General features: G+C 40.3%; 1 protein-coding gene across 6 annotated transcripts in view; it reads left to right on the top strand.

Moving 5' to 3' along the window:
- Positions 1–20,629, top strand: part of rbks (ribokinase) — a 160,989-nt gene that overhangs the window by 51,558 nt on the left and 88,802 nt on the right. For 5 of the 6 annotated variants that reach the window (XM_041188719.1, XM_041188720.1, XM_041188718.1 and 2 more), the window contains exons 3-6: positions 739–802; positions 1,079–1,141; positions 3,234–3,398; positions 8,653–8,744. In XM_041188719.1, coding sequence (XP_041044653.1) covers positions 739–802; positions 1,079–1,141; positions 3,234–3,398; positions 8,653–8,744 — 384 coding nt within the window. The remainder of the gene's footprint in view (positions 1–738; positions 803–1,078; positions 1,142–3,233; positions 3,399–8,652; positions 8,745–20,629) is intronic. The other variant, XM_041188723.1, reaches the window with a different exon arrangement.

Genomic DNA, 20,629 nt, shown 5'->3' with positions numbered 1-20,629 from the left:
ATCTCTCTTGATTTCAACCCTATCACAGACCTTCCCTTTTGTTTTTCTTAACATACTCTTCTCCCTTTGCCTCGCTCAAATCTTATTACATTTCTAGCTTTCCTGATGAAAGATCACAAACCTGAAATGTTTGCTCTGTTCTTCTCTCCACAGATGCTGCCAGGCCTGCTGAGTATTTTCAGCATTTTCTGTTTTTATTTCAGATTACCAGCATCTGTAGCATTTTGTTTTTGTATTAATTCTAAAAGTAGCCTCTTCCACATTTATAAATTGTGTGCTCCATGGGGTCTGTGTATCACTGATCTTCAATCCAGGTGGCTTTAATTCCATTGAGTTGATCCTTCTTTGAAAACCTCGCATGAGAAACTTTGTCAAATGCCTTAAATTCAAAGTAAGATAAATACACTGAACAGTCCTTACCCACTCATACAATTATTTCAATTGAAAAATACATTATGTTGTTTTAGAGAACATATTAGCAATTGTTAATGGCCATCATATTGTGTAGATGAAGGCTGAATAAATTTGTCAAAACTCTACTGATGAATAGGGAAGCTAGGCTGTTACTGGCAACAACTCATACAACTTTGTTTTGAAAATGCTTTTACTTAAATTGCATCTTGAACTATTTCAATCTCGCTATCAGAAATTAATTTAAAGATGGTTTCTCTAATAAGATGGAATAAAGTGTTAGTTTCAAGAAGCCATCACCTAACCATTCTTTCCCTCGCAAAACAGGTTGGGAAAGATTCATTTGGAGATAATTACATCGAAAACTTCAAAAGTAATGGCGTGTCTACAGGTATTACTTCAAAATTTTGTCTTCTCTTTTGGGGAGATTATTTATCTGCAGTGGAATTATTGCAGATCTCTTGGACATTTCTCAGTTGCCTCTTTTTCTGTCAGAAGCTGCGTTTGCTTGATATAGTTGTAGTTGTAAATAATTTTTTACAGCAGTAACTAAATACAATTGATTGGAGACCGGTTTGGCATAAATCAACCCTCAATACATTCTAATTACACAGATGTATCTCAGTGTGAGAATTATTATTACACTCATATTGATTTCTCATTACAGTCTATGTGGGTCAAACAGATGAAGCATCGACAGGAGTTGCCCCTATTACAGTGAATGATGAAGGTACTGCACAGGATTGATATTTTTATGCTTCCTCCTTAGCTGACTTAAAAAATATGTTTAATTAGGAAAGAACCGTGTAAAATTGGCCTGTTTTTTTTTATTTGAACAAGAGTATATAATAAACATTCATTAGTCTGCATTTGCAAAGGCTTGGCAGTAGGATGCCTGCCCATCAATTTTTGCAAGAGTACGTTGTTGCCTTTTAATATCAACAGAAGGTAGAAGATTATTAGCTGGCCTCTTGCCATACATAGATTTCTTTGAAACCTTGCAGAAAGTTAAGTAGGTTAAGGGAGGTTATTTTTGTGACCTACCTGTGAGTGTAGTGTTGAATACCCTCAGATCACAAAGATAGAGAGAAGAAACTCCTGAGCCACCACATCATAAACCAATAAGCAACATAACTGTATCCCAAAATGTGGGCCAGCTAGATCCCTCAGATTACTGCTCTTTCAACCCAATGAAATCCCAGAACTGGAAAGCAATCTGGTTTTAAAAACGGCTTACAGTGAAATCTCTGGCTCAGTCACAAAAATGATGAATCACATTTTACCAAACAAAAATCTATTTGGCCACAGTCACCATAACCATTCTTCACTATGTACACCATTACCAGGTTAAGATAGGGACGGGGGTGGCATGAGACTGAGATTGGGATAAGAAGTGGGGGATACGGTTTGCAAGATTTGGAATGTGATGCGGTCTTGGAATTGGCGCGTGGGAATTTTGGAACTGAGGGTTGAGGAGGGAATAGTGGCCTGGTAGTTGTGGGGAATAGGCTGGAGCGTAGGGAGAGATGAATGTGGACTCCTTAACTTCCTGTAGAGTCAGGAGCTGTAGCAGGGAGCAGTGCCAAGAGAGGAGGAATCCATAAAGAGGGGGGAGCAAAACCTGGAACCTTACTGTAGCTAAACAGTGAGAATTATTTTTATTGGTGGATGAAGGGCAACAAGGGAATGGAGACTGAGCATTATCACAAAGCACTGGAAGCATCACATACTCCAAGAATTGAGATGAAAAAGGGCCGAGTATGGAGCAGCAGCATCTGCTCCAGTAGTTCTCCGGACCTGGGAGGAGCACACATCCTCCTTGACACTCTACAGAAAATTCTCTGCCATACCTTTAGTGATTTTCAGCAGTCACTTTAAGTTATAGAATTAAATTCTGTGATTAAAAAATAAGGGACAGAAACAAGAGTGATGCCCTAAAATATTTTAAGCAAATCTCATCACTTATGACTTTTGAAGAACTGAAAATATATTGAGGTCAGCGTGATTGGGTATGTGAGATGTACAGGGGGAAATTGATAAAAACACCTACAAGAAGCAGAAAACAAACAAAGATCAAAGGAAATCAAAATAATTAAGGACAACAGACAGAGACACAGTTATATGGGAAGATAGCGAGTTTTATTCATGAGTCACCTCACTGTAGCCCGATTATATTTTGTTTGAGTGATGAATACTTGTGGCTTCAAGGAGAACTGGACTAGTGCTATGAAGCCTGACAGTATAAGGGAGCTGGATTAACAAACACCCGATAAAGCAACAAGATCGTTCAAGGTTCATAACTGATTCTTTGAAAATTCAGCTCATCCGCACTTGGGTCAGGATCTCGTACAAGCGAATTCTCAATGTCAAATCGGTATTCATTTATACACAACAGTGTTTTAAAGGTAATTATAATTTTGTCATTTCTCATTCACGGTCTGCTGATAGTTTGTGTGAAAAGGAATTTCACTATTAATAAATGGAACAGCACCTTGGTAAATCTTTCATATAGTGTTTTGTGTAATGAAATCATGAACCCATTTATAAGGAATGGGTGTATGATTTTGTTATACATTGTGCACAGAGGAAATCTACCCCCATGAGCAACACACTTCAGATGCTAGTATTATGAAGCAAATATAAAGCAAATTCTGGAAAGATTCATCGGGTTAGACAGTATGTATAGAGAGAAAAGACTGGGCATTTTGGCTATGGATCCTTCCTGAGCTTAGGTAACAGCTCTGAGGAAGGATCCAAACCCAATACACCTTGCCTGTCCTCTTCTGCCATAATTTGAGCATTGTAACTTTTTACTATTACAGGACAGAACGCAATCATCATAGTAGCTGGTGCTAACCTGCTGTTAAATTCAGAAGATTTGGAGCGAGCTTCCCAAGTAATCGGTTGTGCGAAGGTGGTTGTCTGTCAGCTAGAAATTCGACCTGCCATCACATTGGAAGCCTTGAAAATAGCTCATAAGGCTGGAGGTGGGCACAATGTTGTTTAAAGATTGGGCAATGGTGTATCAAATTATTCTAATTTGATGAAGATGATTTTCAACTTGCTGCCCCTTATAGGGTTAGGCAGTTTCTATAATGGGCAACTATTCCACAATGCAGTGCCCAAACAACAAGTCAAGAGTCTTGCCTGATATGTTCAGTTAGTTAACTGGATTTTTATTTCTGAATTCTCTCAGATTAAGTCACATTCTCAGATTAAAGCTACCACAGGGAAGTGATCAAGCAGCATCCTTGTTTGCCATGATACCACCATCAGCTTTCTGATGTTGATGTGTCATTCTGTTAGTCACTGAAAGGTAACACTATTGCCATATTTGATCATTTGGCTTGCAATTCTTCATTTCTGGAAGCAAGATATGACTTTAAATTGCATAATCCTGTGATGGATGTGTGTGGTTAAAATTGCAACAACAGCATTTTTTCTCCTGATTTTTCAGCCTCTGAGTTGCCATTCTCTTTAGAATCAGTGAAACATGAAGTCCTAGACACCTATTAGAGGAATGGAAAAAGATTATCAACATTTATGTTTTAATTCCTTGTATCTTGGTTTCTTACGAATGCCCTTGTTTACCTCCATTCTACTGTGTTTTGTTAATTTATTCTGTTTTCTCAATATCTGTCTTTTTTCTTAAATTGTCAGAGATTATGAACCATGCTATTTTGCAAATATGTCATTGCTATGTAATCTGATGAAGTAGTTTCATCACTCAAGAAACTATGGATCATGGTATTTAGAGGTTTCCAGATGCAGTTAGTGTGTTTTGGGTGTACATTATTGTACACAAGTGGCAGTAAAACTCTGGAAACTACTGAACCCATTAAATCTTTAAGGTATGAGACCTTCCCTCACCTTTCACAGAAGGGCATCACGTTTGCTAAGTGCGGAATAACTGCAATCACAATTGTTCCAACAGTGAAATCAGAAGACGAATTTGAATACTTAGCTTTAAACTGTGGAGAATAGGGACTAATGTATGGCCATAAATTAAGGATTAGTAAATCCTTTGCCTGTTGATACTGGTAAGTTGGAGGAAGATTAGAAGATTACCGATGTATGAACAACCCGTGCTATGAAATGTGATCTTGTGCCTTTTGTCGATTTTCAGCAGCTCCTGCCTTGGCCCAGATAAACAAATGTAAAAAGGAGGATTTTGTCAGGTGAAGCATTGATGCATTCCAAAATTCAAATTGAGATGTGAAGGATACTTTTCCCTGAATGATCCTATTTCTTGTAAAGCTATGCTGTTTAATTAAGCATTGTGAGTGACAAGTAGTTGACTGAAGAGCATTCCGGATGATGCTGCCTTTATTACACATTCACAAAAATGTCACTAGATTGGAACACAGAGCTGAAATGCTGGCTAATTGTTCCTCACTCTGACCCAGGCCAATTGTAAAGCCCTTAAAGCCAACCTGAATAAGATCAACTAACTCGGTAAAGATCAGAGATAGAAGCTGGCACCTTTTTTAAGGAGCATCTTCAGGAGAGGCAGACACTTTAAGAGGGAAATTACAGAACTAATGTCCTACACAGATAAATGCAAAGCTACCAATGGTGAAGCAATTAAACTAAGGATGGGTAAGAGACCAGATCTGAATGAGCACAGAGATCTTGGGGGGATCTTGGAGGTTATTCTCCATCTCAACCTTTGCTTATAGAACAGACATATTGAGGTGTAACAATTAGGTTTGAAGTCTGTCTATCACAATTGGGTCATATGCTTGGTGTGAAATCACTTTTCTTTAAAGAAAGATGTAGAATAATCACTTCAGCAGAGTGGGGAGTTTGAACTTAGTACTCGAGACTGTGATGTACATTTACTGTAACATTTATTAGGTGCAGACAACTAGAGAGATAGTTGATAATATTCTGAGGATAATGTAAAAAATAAAATCAAAGCTGATCAGCAATGGTCTGCTCAAATTAAGGAATATTATAGTTATGTAACTGGAAGTGTACTGGGTCATTTCGTTTGTTGGCAAGAGTAATATGATGAATTGCCTGGTATGTTGAAAGATTGAAACCCTCCAGAGAATAAGCAATTCACGTGTACTATCTTGCAGGATCAGTGAAAGGCTAAATAATTAAAGGATCATCAATGCATTAGCTGACATTCAGTTTCGCAAGCTAGCATTGGAAAACCATTTTTCAATCTTTTTTGGTCATTGAAGGGAAAGAAGAGTGCAGGGGAGTACCTTTTTGCTTCCCTGTGTTAGGCAACAAAATTGTACAGTTACCAAATATTTCTTAAACTGAAATTGAAAATAGAAATTGAAGTGCCAAAATAAAAACCCTCAGGTAAGATTTTCCCTCCCGCCAAATCTACTTCAGGCTACAGAGAAAAACGGACAATGGGGGAGTGGGTTGAGCTGAGATGCTCTTACGAAGAGCTGGCATGGACAAAATGGGCTAAATGGCCCCCTTCTGTGCTGTAACCATTCTATAACCCTAAATCAAACTGTAGGGAATGACTTCCCAGTAAGAAGTGCAACTTTAGCCTGAAATCTAAGGATGCCTGATCCCTGAGCCTAGCACTCTCAAAAGGCCCTTAGGCAGGATTCTCGTGGATGTTTGCAATAATGGAGTTGTTCTATGATACACAGGAGAAATCTCCATGTTTGATATCTTTAGAGCAGTCTAATAAGGCGAAATATCATATTCAAAGGTATCCAGGTCAAGCTTAATCTGATGCATCAAAATAACATTCAGACTTGGGCTGAGAAGTGGCAAGTAACATTCACGTACCCAAGTGCCAGATAATGACTATCTCCAAAAAGAGAGAATCTAATCATCTCCCCATGACATTCAATGGCATTACCATTGCTGAATCCCCCACTATCAACATCCTGGGAGTTACCATTAATCAGAAACTGAACTGGAGTAACCATATAAATGTTGTGGCTACAAGAGCAGGTCAGTGAGGGGGGTAATTCTATGATGAGTAACTCACTCCTGACTCCCCAAATCCTGTGCACAAGGCTCAAGGCAGGAGTGTTAAGGAATACTCTCCACTTGTCTGAATGAGTGAAGCTTCAACAACACTCAAAAATTTCAACAACGTCCAGGACAAAGCAGCCCGCTTGATTGGCACCTCATCCATTACCTTGAATGTTTCATCCCTTCCACCACCAATGTACAGTGGTGGCAGTGTGTACCATCTACAAGATATACTGCAGCAACTCACCAAGTCTCTGTCAATAGCACCTTCCAAAACCTGTGACCTCTACCACTTAAAAGGACAAGAACAGCAGATGCTTAGGAATACCACCACCTGCAAGTTCCTCTCCAAGTCACACAACATCCTGACTTGGAACTATATCACTGTTCCTGTCATTGGGTCAAAATCCTGGAGCTCCCTCTCTGAGAGCACTGGGTGTACCATGGACTGTAGCAGTTCATGAAGGTAGCTCATCACCTTCTAAAGGGCAATTAGGGATGGGCAATAAATGTTAGCCTAGCTAGTGACACCCACGTCCTGTGAAAGGATTTTTAAAAAAATCTTAAAATCAAAAGTGTCTTTTATTATTTCTATGAAAAGGAAGACTACTTTGAATAAAAATTGCATTTCCTTTACTTTTTTAATAATTTTGTGCTTTTTACTTTTTTTGTTTGTTTTTACAAGTTGCATATCTGTTTTGAGTGAATTGTTATCATATTTGAAATAAAGTTGAGTTGAAGTCTGTTATACATGGCAGTAGAATCAAGGCAATCTTTTGATCTCATAAACCACAAATACAAATCTAAGATTGCTCGGATGATAATCATGTTACAGCCTCACATCTCTTCCCCTCCTCCATTGCAGTGCAATTTTGTTTTGTATTTGAGTGGTTGTGTTGCATATGGTCTGTTATTATTTTGCCATGCTGACCTTCTCGAACAGCAGTTTTTAACATGACTGCAAGAAAGGGAAGTGCAACTGCAGTTAAGGCATAAGTCACCTGCTGGCTCAAATTGCATATGAGGATCAGTGGGTGTTTCAGAGCACTAAACTCTTGTCTGTAGGCGTGTCTGACAGAGAGCCTCATTGTCAAAAGAAAGTGTTGCCTTGCAAATGATGAGCTCATACTAACATGCCCTTTACCAAAACAGCTTTGTTCATTACAAATTGCATTTAACTAGTTCTTACTTAAGTGTCCCAATTGCCATCTGCATAAACACTGAGAAAAGGTTTTAGACGGTTTTGCTCGAGAACTGGATTGCAGAATTTAAGGACACTAAAATTTTGAAAGAACAGTCAGGTCTTATTCATTTAATTCTAGGTTTCCCATTCCATATTTAATGAGAACTTGGGTTTTGCACTTACACATAAACTGAGAGCTAATGATGGCGTTACAATGAAGGTGTGCCTTTGACAGAAAGTGTGGGTCTCCTACCATTGACAAAGCTGTTAAAGATACTGTTAAATATATTTTAAAAAGCCAACCTCCAGACATCCAACAGAATCGGAAACCAACATTATTATTGGTCTCAAGAACTATTCTGGGATCTCTAGATAAACCAAAAGTATGGAACTGGATTCTTCCTTGTAGCTTTGAGAATTATAAATTTTTTGAGTTAGGCTTGAAGTTTCAGTGGGATGGTGAGAGGTCTCAGGTGTCCATTCAAGTGTTATTCTTGTGGAATCACATTATATAATATAAAAGCACTAAAAGTAGATATGCATATTGATCCTTTGTCTGACAGCAGTTTAAAAAAAATGTATACCTATTTTTCTTCTCTCAGTAATCCAGTACAGATGCAATTCCTGTAATTTTGTAGAGGTAACACAAATGTAATACCATCCTGAGGACATCATCCAAATGGGACTTTTTAAAATCCAATTTGGAGATCACAACTACCTCTTTACTGACAAAACAAGTAGATACTCTTGGGGAAAAAAGAAATTTTCTATCTCCTACCCTGTACAAAAGTATATCCTTTCCCACTTCCAATTCCAGCTTGGGAAAGGGATGAAAAAGACTTCATTAAAGAGGCTAATGTTCTATCCAAACTGGGAAGGATGTTGGATACTTCTCACTGAAGGAATAGTATCTTCCACAGACAGCAGTTTAGTGGCTCAGAATTCAAGAGGATGCACCACCTCGAGCTCAGCACTTGTGGTTTATTACTTTATTTGAACCCCTCCCTGGAGCTATTTTCTTGTAATCTCTCCGAAATATTGATCTCAAAACATTTATTCTCTTTTAATGCCCTTTTCTTTTTATAAAACAAATCTTTCAGCGAAAACCATCTTTAATCCTGCACCGGCTGTTGCTGACCTTGATCCCGAGTTCTACAAAGAGACAGATGTCTTCTGTTGCAACGAGACTGAGGTACTGTGTTGCTATATCTTATTTTACACAAGTTGATGCACTGAGTTAGCTGTTTTTTCGGCCCTGGGGTGTAGGTTCAGAAGCACCCAGATTAATGAGATAAAGCTTGTCCTCTGCTAGTTAGAAGTATGCAGAACTGCTCAAAATTTCACTCTGCAATTGGCACTTATGCCAGTAATCTACAAGGCTGGTATTGGAAATGGAAACATCATCTCTTTTAAAATTGGTGTTGACACATTTGTGAATTGTGGAAGAATTGTCTTATCTGCTCAAGCTTGACTGGATCTTGAAGCACTTGATGCTGAATATATCAAGTTCTGGAATTCACTGACCCTCTGCTAAATCCCCAATTTTGTCAGGTGTCAAATACTAGCTAGTTCTGAGCATTTACTTGCATTTAATACCAAAATAATCGAGATATATGAGAACTTGGAAAAACTGCAAATGCTGAAAATCTGAAAGTAAAACAGAAAATATTGAGTATATGCAGCAGTTAACTCAGTATCTGAAAAGACAAGTTATGACATTTCTGATATCTGTCCTTCATCAAATCCTGACCTAATGAGGTAGAAATTGTTATATATTGTCCTGTCTTTCAGGCATAAAGCAGGCGCAAAATGTAACCATTTAACAGCAATTGGCCCTGCTACGAAATTTGTGTTGTCTTTTTTATTTTAAGTGGTCCAGAGATGTCTAAATCCAGTATTAGGCCCCTTAGGTATGTAAGTTGGAGTCCTGTCTCCTGTTGAGATATTGAGAAATTACCAATGAAGGAGGCATGTATTATGTCTACCCAGTTCAGGATTATTCAGTGGAGCCAGGAGGCATAGGAATGGTCCCATGACTCCACATGAATTAGAATTGCTTACCCTACTTTTCCCACACCCTCCCCAACTGCCTACCACCACCTCTTCCCATAGCCCACTTCAGTCCCCACCTCCCTCGACTTATGCGAAAACTCTTTGGGCCTCTCAGTTTGAATGTATGGATCAAAAATTACTTTTCCAACATTTTCTGTTCCCATAATGTATAAATTAATAAAATACTTGTAAACTAGATGTGTAAAGAAACTTTTTCAATTCACCAACTTCAACTGGTGGTCAGTTTTATTCAAGTCATGGTTTTTCTTTGCACACAGCTGTTGGTGTAACTCAGCAACTGCATTGTTCTCATTTTTGTACATTAATGGTTGATAAATGACCCTTTCATACTTTGGGAACTAATATTGTGCAACAGAATTCCTAACTCTTGCCTACAGCATAACACTGACAACTGTGAATAAAGCAGAATGCATTTCTACATGCTACTCCATGAGCATACCTATAGAAATATATAGCTTGCTGCTTGATTGCTTGTACATGATGTGATATCGTAAAGGAATTATTTTCTTACTGGGCTGATTTATTGGGCAGCAAATGCAAATGCCTGGGCCACCACCACCACTCCTAGATACATGCATATACCTGAGCCAAGCCTGGTTTTCAAGTGTTCTAGGCCATTTCCTCTTTGCTCCCACGATAGGGATCCCTTCGCCAAGAATAACAGTTGTTACAAAATCACCACCCATGTGCAAAATGTGCCTCCAGTTATATTGTTTTTGATGCTCAATATGTATTACTGGTTGCCAATGTCCCCTCGTGACAGTATTGGTTTCTGGACTTCTCCACATATTTGTATTAAAGATGTTTTATTTTAAGTGTTTGTCTAATTTAAATGGTTTGTGGTATAACAGTTTATCATTGTCTATTCAAACATTTGATCTGTTAACATGAAGCTTTTCTGCAATCCATCCAAACGTGTTTTTAGATTGGGGGAAAAATGATCAGTTTCATATTTCTCACTATGCTAATTCAGATTTATAATGACAAAACTATGGATAATGGAGAGTTAGTGAGGTGAATGCTGAGGAGGGGTTAGCACAATCATCAATAAAAACTGGTTAGGAATGATTTTGAAGTCAATTTAAGGAGAGTGCAAGAGGAAGACCCTGGGACAAACAGTCAGCAGCACCCAGAGGAGAGTGCGAGAGCAGGAACCTGGGACAGGCAGTGAGCAGCACCTAGAGGAGAGTGTGAGAGAAGGACCCTGTGAGAGAAAGTTTACCTGTGAGGGAGCGGAGCAGCTGTATAAAGAGCGGAGTTTACCTGTGAGGGAGCTGGTTCTCACCCAGACACTCGGCAGCACTGGAATTTGAAAGGAGTGACATCAGGACAAGGGAGAGAGCTGATTGGTAGGCTGTGGGTAAGTTGTTTATTTTCCACTTTAAAGCGACATTACAAAAGGTAAGAGTCTCAGCATTTCTTTATTTTAAGGAAAACTAAATAGTTTTCTCCTTGGTTTAAATTTTTAAAAATAGTCTTTTAATTAAAAGCAAACTAAAAGTATGGCAAGGGAGCTCAGTCCCATTTGTTGAATGGCCTGCACCATATGGGAATTGTTAGACATTCCTTGCAGTCTGGATGACCACATGTGCAGGAAGTGCCACCAGCTTGACTAGCTTGTGCAACGGATTTCGGAGCTTGAGCGTCAGCTGGAGACACAGCGGTACATCCGCGAGGTCGAGGGTTACGTGGATAGTACATTTTTAGATGTGGTCACTCTGCAGCTTAAGGAAATGCAGTCAGAGAGGGAATGGGTGACCATCAGTCAGAAGAGGGGAAGCAGGCAGGTAGTCAGGAAAGCCCCGGAGTGCATCTCATTCGAGAACCGTTTTTCTGTGTGAGAAAACGGTGAGGGCGAAGGCTCCTCTGGAGAGTGCAGCCAGAGCCAAGTTCACGGCACTGTGGATGGCTCAGCTGCACAAGTTGGGGGGGAGAGGAGTACGAATGCAGGAGCAATAGTTGTAGGAGACTCAACAGTGAGGGGCACAGACAGGTGCTTCTGCAGCCGTAGATGTGACTCTAGGATGCTTTGTTGCCTCCCTGGTGCCAAGGTCAAGGATGTCACAGAACGGCCGCAGGGCATTCTAAAGAGGGAGGCCGAACAGTCGGAGATTGTGATTCACATTGATACCAACGACATAGGTAGAAAGAGGGATGAGGTCCTGCAGCAAGAATTTAGGGAGCTAAGTAGCAGATTAAAAAGCAGGACCTCATAGGTTGTAATCTCTGGATTACTACCTGTGCCATGTGCTGGTGAGTATAGGAACAAGGGGATAGAGAGGATGAATGCGTGGCTGAAGAGATGGTGCAGGAGGGAGGGCTTTAGTTTCCTGGATCACTGGATCTATGTCTGGCAAGGGTGGGGCCTATACAAGTCAAATGGGTTGCACCTGAACCTGAATGGAACCAACATCCTTCGCAGGAAAGTTTGCTAGTGCTGTTGTGGTGGGTTTAAACTAATTTGGTAGGGGGATGGGATATACAGTGGAGGTACAGTAGGGGGTGATGCACAGCCAATTTTAGAAGAGAAACTAAGTCAGCCTAGAAGGCAGAGCAAATATAGACCTGTTAAGGCACAAGGGAATAATGTCAGGCTGGATTGCATCTATTTGAACACAAGGAGTCTTACAAGTAACGCAGTTGAATTGAGGGTGTTGATGAACACATGGGACTAAGATATTGTTGCTATCACAGAGACATGGTTGAGGGAAGGGCAGGACTGGCAGCTCAATATTCCAGGTTATAGAATCTTTAGGTGTGACAGGAAGGGGTGTTAAAGAGGAGGTGGCATTGCACTAATGATCAAAGAGTCAATTACTGCAATAAGGAGGGGTGGTATCATATAAGGTAGAACTTAAAAACGAAAAGGGGGCAGTCACTTTGCTGGGAGTGTACTGTAGGCCTCTGAACAGTCAGCGGGAGACAGAGGATCAGATATGTAGGCAAATCTCAGAGAAGTGTAAAAATAATAGGGTAATAATAGGGGATTTCAACTTCCCCAATATTAACTGGGATAGTCTTACTGTGAAAGGCTTAGAGGGGGCAGAATTCTTAAAGTGCATATAGGGGAGCTTTTTGAGCCAACACATAGAAAATCCTATATGAGAAGGGGTGGTACTGGACCTAATCTTAGGGAATGAAACTAGGCAAGTGGTAAAAGTGTCAGTGGGGGAGCATTTCAAGGATAGTCACCATAATTCTGTAAGCTTTAAGGTAATTATGAAAAAGGACAAAGATGGACCAGAAATAAAGGTCCTGAATTGGGGGAAGGCCAATTTCAAAATGATAAGACAGGATCCGGCCAAAGTGGACTGGGAGCAGCTATTTGTAGGAAAGTCTGCATCAGACCACTGGGAGTCATTCAAAAAGGAAATAGTGAGAGTTCAGGGCCAACATGTTCCCATAAAGGTGAAGGGTAGGACCAACAATTCCAGGGATCCGTGGATGACAAGGGATATAGAGGATTGGCTAAGGGAAAAAAGGAGGCTTATTGCTGATACAGAAGGCTGAAAACAGCAGAAGTCCTGGAGGAGTATAGAAAATGCGGGGGGTAAATAAAAAAACAAGTAATTAGGAGAGCGAAGAGGAGGCATGAGGAAACACGGGTGGGCAAGATAAAGGAAAATCCCAAAGTATCTTATAAATATATTAAGGGCAAGAGGATAAGCAAGGAAAGAGTAGGACCCATTAGGGACCAAAGTGGCAATCTGTGTTTGGAGTCGGAGGACGTAGGTGAGGTTTAAAATTATTACTTTTCATCTGTGTTCACTATGGAGAAGGACGATGTAGGTATAGAAATCAAGGAGGGGGACTGTAACATACTTGAACAAATTAGCATTGAAAGGGAAGAGGTATTAGTGGGTTTTAGTGGACTTAAAAGTGGATAAATCTCTAGGCCCAGATGAGATGTATCCCAGGCTGCTTTGGGAAGCAAGGGAGGAGATTGCAGGAGCTCTGACACTAATTTTCAAATCCTCTCTGGCTACAGGAGAGGTACCAGAAGACTGGAGGACAGCGAATGTGGTACCATTATTCAAGAAGGGTAGTAGAAATAAACTAGGTAATTACAGGCCAGTGAGTCTAACATCAGTGGTAGGGAAAGTATTGGAAAAAATTTCTGAGTGACAGGATTAATCTCCACTTGGAGAGACAGGGATTAATCAGGGATGGTCAGCATGGCTTTGTCAGGGGGAGATCATGTCTAGCAAATTTGATTGAATTTTTCGAGGAGGTAACTGGTTGTGTAGATGAGGGTAGTGCAGTTGATGTAGTCTACATGGACTTCAGTAAGGCTTTTGATAGGGTCCCGCATTGGAGAATGGTCAAGAAGGTAAGAGCCCATGGGATCCAGGACAATTTGGCAAATTGGATTCAAGATTGGCTTAGTGGCAGGAGGCAGAGGGTGATGGCTGAAAATTGTTTTTGTGATTGGAAGCCTGTGACTAGAGGTGTACCGCAGGGATTGATGCTGGGACTCTTGCTGTTTGTAGCGTACATTAATGATTTAGACATGAAATAGGAGGTATGATCAGTAAGTACACAGATGACACGAAAATTAGTGGTGTAGTAAAAGTGAGGAGGAAAGCCTTAGATTACGGGACGATATGGACGGGCTGGTAAGATGGACAGAGCAGTAGCAAATGGAATTTAATCCTGAGAAGTGTGAGGTGATGCATTTTGGGAGAAATAACATGGCAAGGCAATACACAATGAATGGTAGGATCCTAGGAAGTACAGAGGATCAGAGGGACCTTGATGTACATGTCCATAGATCCCTGAAGGCAGCAGCACAGGTAGATGAGGTGGTTAAGAAGGCATATGGGATACTTGCTTTTATTAGCCGAGGCATAGAATATAAGAGCAGGGAGGTTATGTTGGAGCTGTATAAAATGCTAGTTAGGCCACAGCTGGGGTACAGTGTGCAGTTCTGGTCACCACACTATAGGAAGGATGTGATTGCACTGGAGAGGGTGCAGAGGAGATTCACCAGGATGTTGCCTGGGCTGGAGCGTTTCCGCTGTGAAGAGAGACTGAATAGGCTAGGGTTGTTTTTCTTAGAGCAAAGAAGGCTGAGGGGTACCTGATAGAGGTATACAAAATTAGGAGGGGCATAGATAGGGTAGATAGGAAGAAACTTTTCCCCTTAGCGGAGGTGTAAATAACCAGGGGGCATAGATTTAAGGTAAAGGGCAGGAGGTTTAGAGGGGATTTGAGGAAAATATTTTTCACCCAGAGGGTGGTTGGAATCTGGAACACACTGCCTGAGGGGATGGTAGAGGCAGGAACCCTCACAACATTTAAGAAGTATTTAGATGGGCACTTGAAACACCATAACATACACGGCTACAGGCCATGTGTTGGAAAATGGGATTAGAATAGATAGGTGCTTAATGGCCGGCATGGACATGATGGGCTGAAGGGTCTGTTTCTGTGCTGTATAACTCTATGACTCTATTACTATGATTCTATAATAAACATGGCAAGATGAGAAACTTTACTTGTAATGAAAGCTAGATTATACACATACTAGGTATGTAACATTGAAAGAATTGATTTATATTGTAGTGACTGACTCAGTAATTTGGATTTTGTTATTATCTGTTGAGATCTGTTTGTGGTCAGATGGTGAAGATATGATTTCATATATTGAATATGCTGTGGGTTCACAAAAGCCATCTGGCTATATCCCAGTAGTTAAACATAGTTTCTTGCTACTTAATGGAGTGCCAGAATTTTTTGTTCCAAGCCTGATACTTGTGTTAACCTTTTGAAAACTGAAACAGGCTTTCAGCACCTTCCCTTTCTTAATTTTGGGGAAATACCTGCACTCCTCATGGCAGCACAGCTGAAACCAAGAGCTCTGAACTTTCTGCATTTTGATCAGTTTTTACTTTGAAGTACCATTCCCAAATTCTCATGCACCTTCTAAAGCTAAAACTTGCTGTATAGCTTTCTTAGCTCTGTTGTTAGCATTCTTGCCTCTAAGTCGGAAGGCCATAGGTTCAAGACCCTCAAGTCTTGGGTAATACTCCAGTGCAGAACATGTGTTGCACTGTCACAGGTATATTGTTTTGAATGAAACTACACTTCAAAAGTACTTAATCTGCTGAAAAGCACATTGGGATGTTCTGAGGTTGTGAAAAGTGTTAGATATAATATATATAATATGCAAGTTCTTTTTGGAGTTACAGGAGATGGGGGAATACAGCATATCTAAAAATATTCATATTAAATAGTTGTTTGGTAGTACAGGTCTTTATTATTATTGAAAAAAAGATTTTGTCAAAGCTTTTCATCTTGCACTCATCAGAACAATCACAATAATACCGATGTCAGGGAAGCAACAACTTTTTACTGTATGGGTAGAGAGTGGTGATTGGTTAGCATGTGGACTCTGATTGGTAGAGGTGTTGCCATGGAGGATACACCAGGTGAAGCTAGCTATTTCACGCTGCTACTATGCAGTAGCAACACGAGTGGTACTCGCCACTAACAGGATGCTACCATCAAGCCAAAAAGATGTTCTGCCAATCATACAAGTCCGTAATGTGGTATATGAATTTCAGTGCCAGTGCAATGCTAGGTATGTGGTCCGTACATCCCAAAGATTGGCAGATCGTATCAAACAGCACGTCTCTTTCGCTGTTCAAAACTGGCAAGGTACAGACCGTACCCAACCAGCCCGTGCTTGCAAAACTCAAAACTCAGTGTCCAACATTAGATGTGGTTCCACAAATGGACAACATTTACTAAATAATTAAGCTGACAATCAATTTAAGATTGTCAGTCAAGCTTGCAGTGTGGCACATTTACGTGTGCTGGAAGCTACACATATTAATACACAGGGCCCTGTTCTTTACAGACAGAAAGAACATGTTACACACATTGCACTTGTTTCAGCTAAGCAAAATAAGTGATAGCCATTCACTGGTTCATTCCTCAAGGCAATGCCTTGACCAATCAGAGTCAAGCTGCCTGCTTAAAATTTCAAACAATGCTGGGCAGTTAACTGTCAGTCACCCTTAACTGGTGCATTCTCCATGGCAACGCCTCTACCAATCAGAGTCCACTAGCCAACCAATCAACACTCTCTTCTCTTATACACTCTCTGTATAAGCACCCTGACATTGGTATTCTTGTGATTGTCCTGATGAGTGCAAGACGGAAAGTTTTGACAAAATGTCTTTTTTCAGCAATGCTCCTACTCCGTTTGAATAGGAAAGACAAAAATCTGCAAATGCAGAAAATGTGAAAACACTGCAAATATGTAGTAAGCCCAACAGCATCAGCAGGGGGCAGATTAACTGTTATGAGTGCATACTCTTCAACAATCATGTGAACCTGCCTTTTCACATTTCAGATTTTGGTGGACCTGCTGTATGTTGCCAATTTTTTTTATATTTATTTCTGAAAAGTTTGGTTTGTTTCTTCAGCATTAAAATCATACTAGCTGGCAAAAAAAAGTCCAGGGAGGAAGTGAGACCTTTTTTTTTATGCAGCAAGTTTTTATAAAATGGAATGCACAGCCTGAAAGGAAGCAGATTTAACAGTAATTTTCAAAAGGGACTTTGATGTATAGTCAATAGGACAAAGTTACAGGGCTGTGGGGAGAGGGTGGGACTAACTGTATAGCTCTTTCAAAAAGTGGCATAGGCATGACGGGCTGAATGTCATCCTGCTGTGCTGTATGATTCTATGATGTTGCTTAAAGCCAAGCCTTAATCAAAGTGAGTGTTACCTTCCTTGGATTTCTTTTATCTTTTTCCCTATAGATATTTTTAGCTTCCCTGTTTCTTATTACTTTGATAAAGAAGCCATCATTCCCTACATCTTGAAGCACATTTTCACTTGCACTGATATCTGGTAAGATATTGTAGCATGCCCAGATAATGAACAGAACCCATTTTTAAAAAAAGGATTATTTCAGTGACTGAATCTGTCCTGCACCCTTCTTGTCTGTAAACTTCAGCAGAGCACAAGCAATATTAAACAGAACAACAACATATTTGAAGCAGATATGCCAGGTCCTGGCTTGTGCTTGACGTCTCTGTAGGGCTTTGTTAAGAGAGAAGCCGACACCTGACATAGCTGGGCCGGTGGCAATCACAGTATACAAAGAGGCGTCTCCAGTTTATGCTTTAGCTTAACATTCCCTTTTGAGAAAGATGCTGATTAACCATATCAAGAACAAGTTGCATTTTTAGAACACCTTTGACTTAAAATGCCCCAAGGAGCTTCACAGGAGCATTATCAAACATTATTTCACACCACGCACATAAGATGCTATCAGGACAAAAGACTGAAGCTTGGTCAAAGAGGTAAATTTTAACGATTAGCTTTCAGGAGGAGAGAGAGGTGACGCTATTTAGGGAGAAAATTCTAGAGCTAAGGGCCTAGGCATCTGAAGGCACAGCTCTAAAGTTGAGGAAGCCTAAGTGGCCGGTATTCAAAGAATGAAGAAATCTTAGAGTTTAGGACTGGAGGAAGTTGCAGAGAAGAGGAGCAGTGAGGCCGTTGATGGATTTTATGATCAAGAAGTTGCCAAACCAAAAGTCATTATTGATCAATGAACATAAGGGTGATGGTGAATGGAACTTGATGGGCGTAAGGATATGGGCAGTAGAGTTTTGGATGAGCTGAAGTTTACAGAGGATGGTAAATGGGAGGCCTTCCAGGAGAGCATTGGCAGCCATATCAATAGAAGAACTGAGGCAGGGGTGGAGACTGTTACAGAGGTGGAAGTAGGTCGTCTTGGTGATGGGGAGGACATCAGGTCAGAAGCTCAGCTCAGGTTCAGGTAGTACACCGAGGTTATGAACAGTCTATTTCACCATTAGACAATGATGCAGCAGGGATAGGCGATGGAGTTAATGGTTAAGGAATGGAGTTTGTGGTGAATGAACAACAGCAGTCATTCATTACACTTAAAAACGTATGGACTTTTGCATTGAAATTGCAATTAGGAGTTCATTTCAGCACAGCATTCTTTATAGGACATTTTGGACCTTTGTGAACAGGACAACAAATTGGGTATCTCCTGAACCAATTGGATTGAAAAATTCTTAATGAGGCACACAGAGTCCAAACCAGTACATTAAATTCAATATCAAATAATTTACAGAAAGCGGAATAGAGGGAAAGAAAGGTGAGATTATGCAAGAGTGATAAAAGGGACAGAAAGAGAAAGTTTTTAAAAATTTTATTCTTTTCAATTCTAACAATAACTAAAACCTGAATATGTCTTCACACTTTTAATTTCTATCCAAAATAGATTGCTTGGCAGTAATTAAGAATTAGAGTAGAAATTCCAAAGTTTTCCGGGGTGTTTAGTGGGTATATATTTTTTAAGTGCCACAACTTCTTGCCATTCCATGTGTTTCAATGCCAAGTTTCTCTCTAAGTTATTGATGTAGTTCAGTTCCTGGAGGAGTAGAGCAACTTGGACAGCAACTTCCTAATTTCCACATTTAACTGCTCATATGTAATTGCCAGAAGTTACTGTCCGATTTACTTTTTTATAGCTTCAGCATTACTTTTGCTGCAAAATTCAGGCTAATAGCTTTGGTGTTCTCAATATTTTACTGGAGAAAATTTTTATACATCTAATACTGGATGTCAGAAAAGCAGCATGACAAATCAGAAGTAATGGAAAGATTGAGGGAAATAGTGAAGTACAGCCGAGTTCATCAGTGTATGTGTAGATTCTGACATTGTGAAAATTGACCAGGATTATTGTTTATATTTAATTTATTTTTAAACATAGTTTGGCCTCTATTTTCAGATCCAGCTGTATCATCCAGTAATCCTCAGGCTAAAAGAGTTTCTGGCCGTTTTTTTTGTTTGTTTTCTGTAAGAATAAGTTTCTTCATGGACCACGTACTAATGATGGATAGGCAACTTGATCTTAGGCATCCAACAACTGTTTCCTCACCATGTCACCTACCAGTGATTTTCTTTTCCTCTCTCCCTTGCAGACTTCTATGTGATGGCCTTTCCTTCCCCATTACAGTAGCACTATTAAGTTTACAGCTTAACAGATTGTGTATTGTGAACTGGTATTCTACCACTCCATGATGTTCCACTGCACTACTTCATGTCTCTGTGAAGAGTAAAAGAAATTAATTAGCCATAGTCCACAAATGACTGTAAGCAGCTCCCTCCATTAGAGAGAGGGACATTTTTTTTTCCTTTATTTATTCATGGGATGTGGGCTTCACTGGCTGGGCCAACATTTATTGCCCATCCCTAGGTGCCCTTGAGAAGGTGGTGGTGAGCTGCCTTCTTGAACCACTGCAGTCCATGTGGTGCAGGTACACCCACAGTGCTGTTAGGAAGAGAGTTCCAGGATTTTGACCCAGTGACCATGAAGGAATGATAATATAGTTCCAAGTCAGGATGGTGAGTGACTTGGAAGGGAACTTCCAGATGGTGGTGTTCCCATGTTTCCACTGCCCTTGTCCTTCGGTATGGTAGTGGTCATGGGTTTTGAAGGTGCTGTCAAAGGAGCCTTCGTGAATTCCTCCAGCACATCTTGTAGATGATGCACATTGCTGCTGCTGTGCATCAGTGGTGGAGGAAGTGAATGTTTGTGGATGTGGTGCCAATCAAGCGGCCTGCTTTGTCCTGAACGATGTCAAGCTTCTTGTATGTTGTGGGAACTGCACTCCTCCAGGTAAGTGGGGAGTATTCCATCACGTTCCTGACTTGTGCCTTGTAGATGGTGGACAGGCTTTGGGGAATCAGGAGGTGAGTTATTTGTTGCATGATTCCTAGCCTCTGACCTGCTCTTGTCGCCACAGTATTTATATGGCTACTGCAGTTCAGTTTCTGGTCAATGGTAACCCCCAGGATGTTGATAGTGGGGGATTCAGTGATGGTAATGCCATTGAATATCAAGGGACAATGATTGGATTCTCTCTTGTTGGAGATGGTCATTGCCTAACACTTGTGTGGCGCAAATGTTACTTCTCGCTTGTCAGCCCAAGTAATTGATTATATATAATT

This window comes from Carcharodon carcharias, chromosome 5 (assembly GCF_017639515.1).
Source record: "Carcharodon carcharias isolate sCarCar2 chromosome 5, sCarCar2.pri, whole genome shotgun sequence".
Taxonomy (NCBI): domain Eukaryota; kingdom Metazoa; phylum Chordata; class Chondrichthyes; order Lamniformes; family Lamnidae; genus Carcharodon; species Carcharodon carcharias.
Note: the sequence above shows the minus strand (reverse complement) of the source record. Positions and strands in the feature narration are given on the sequence as shown.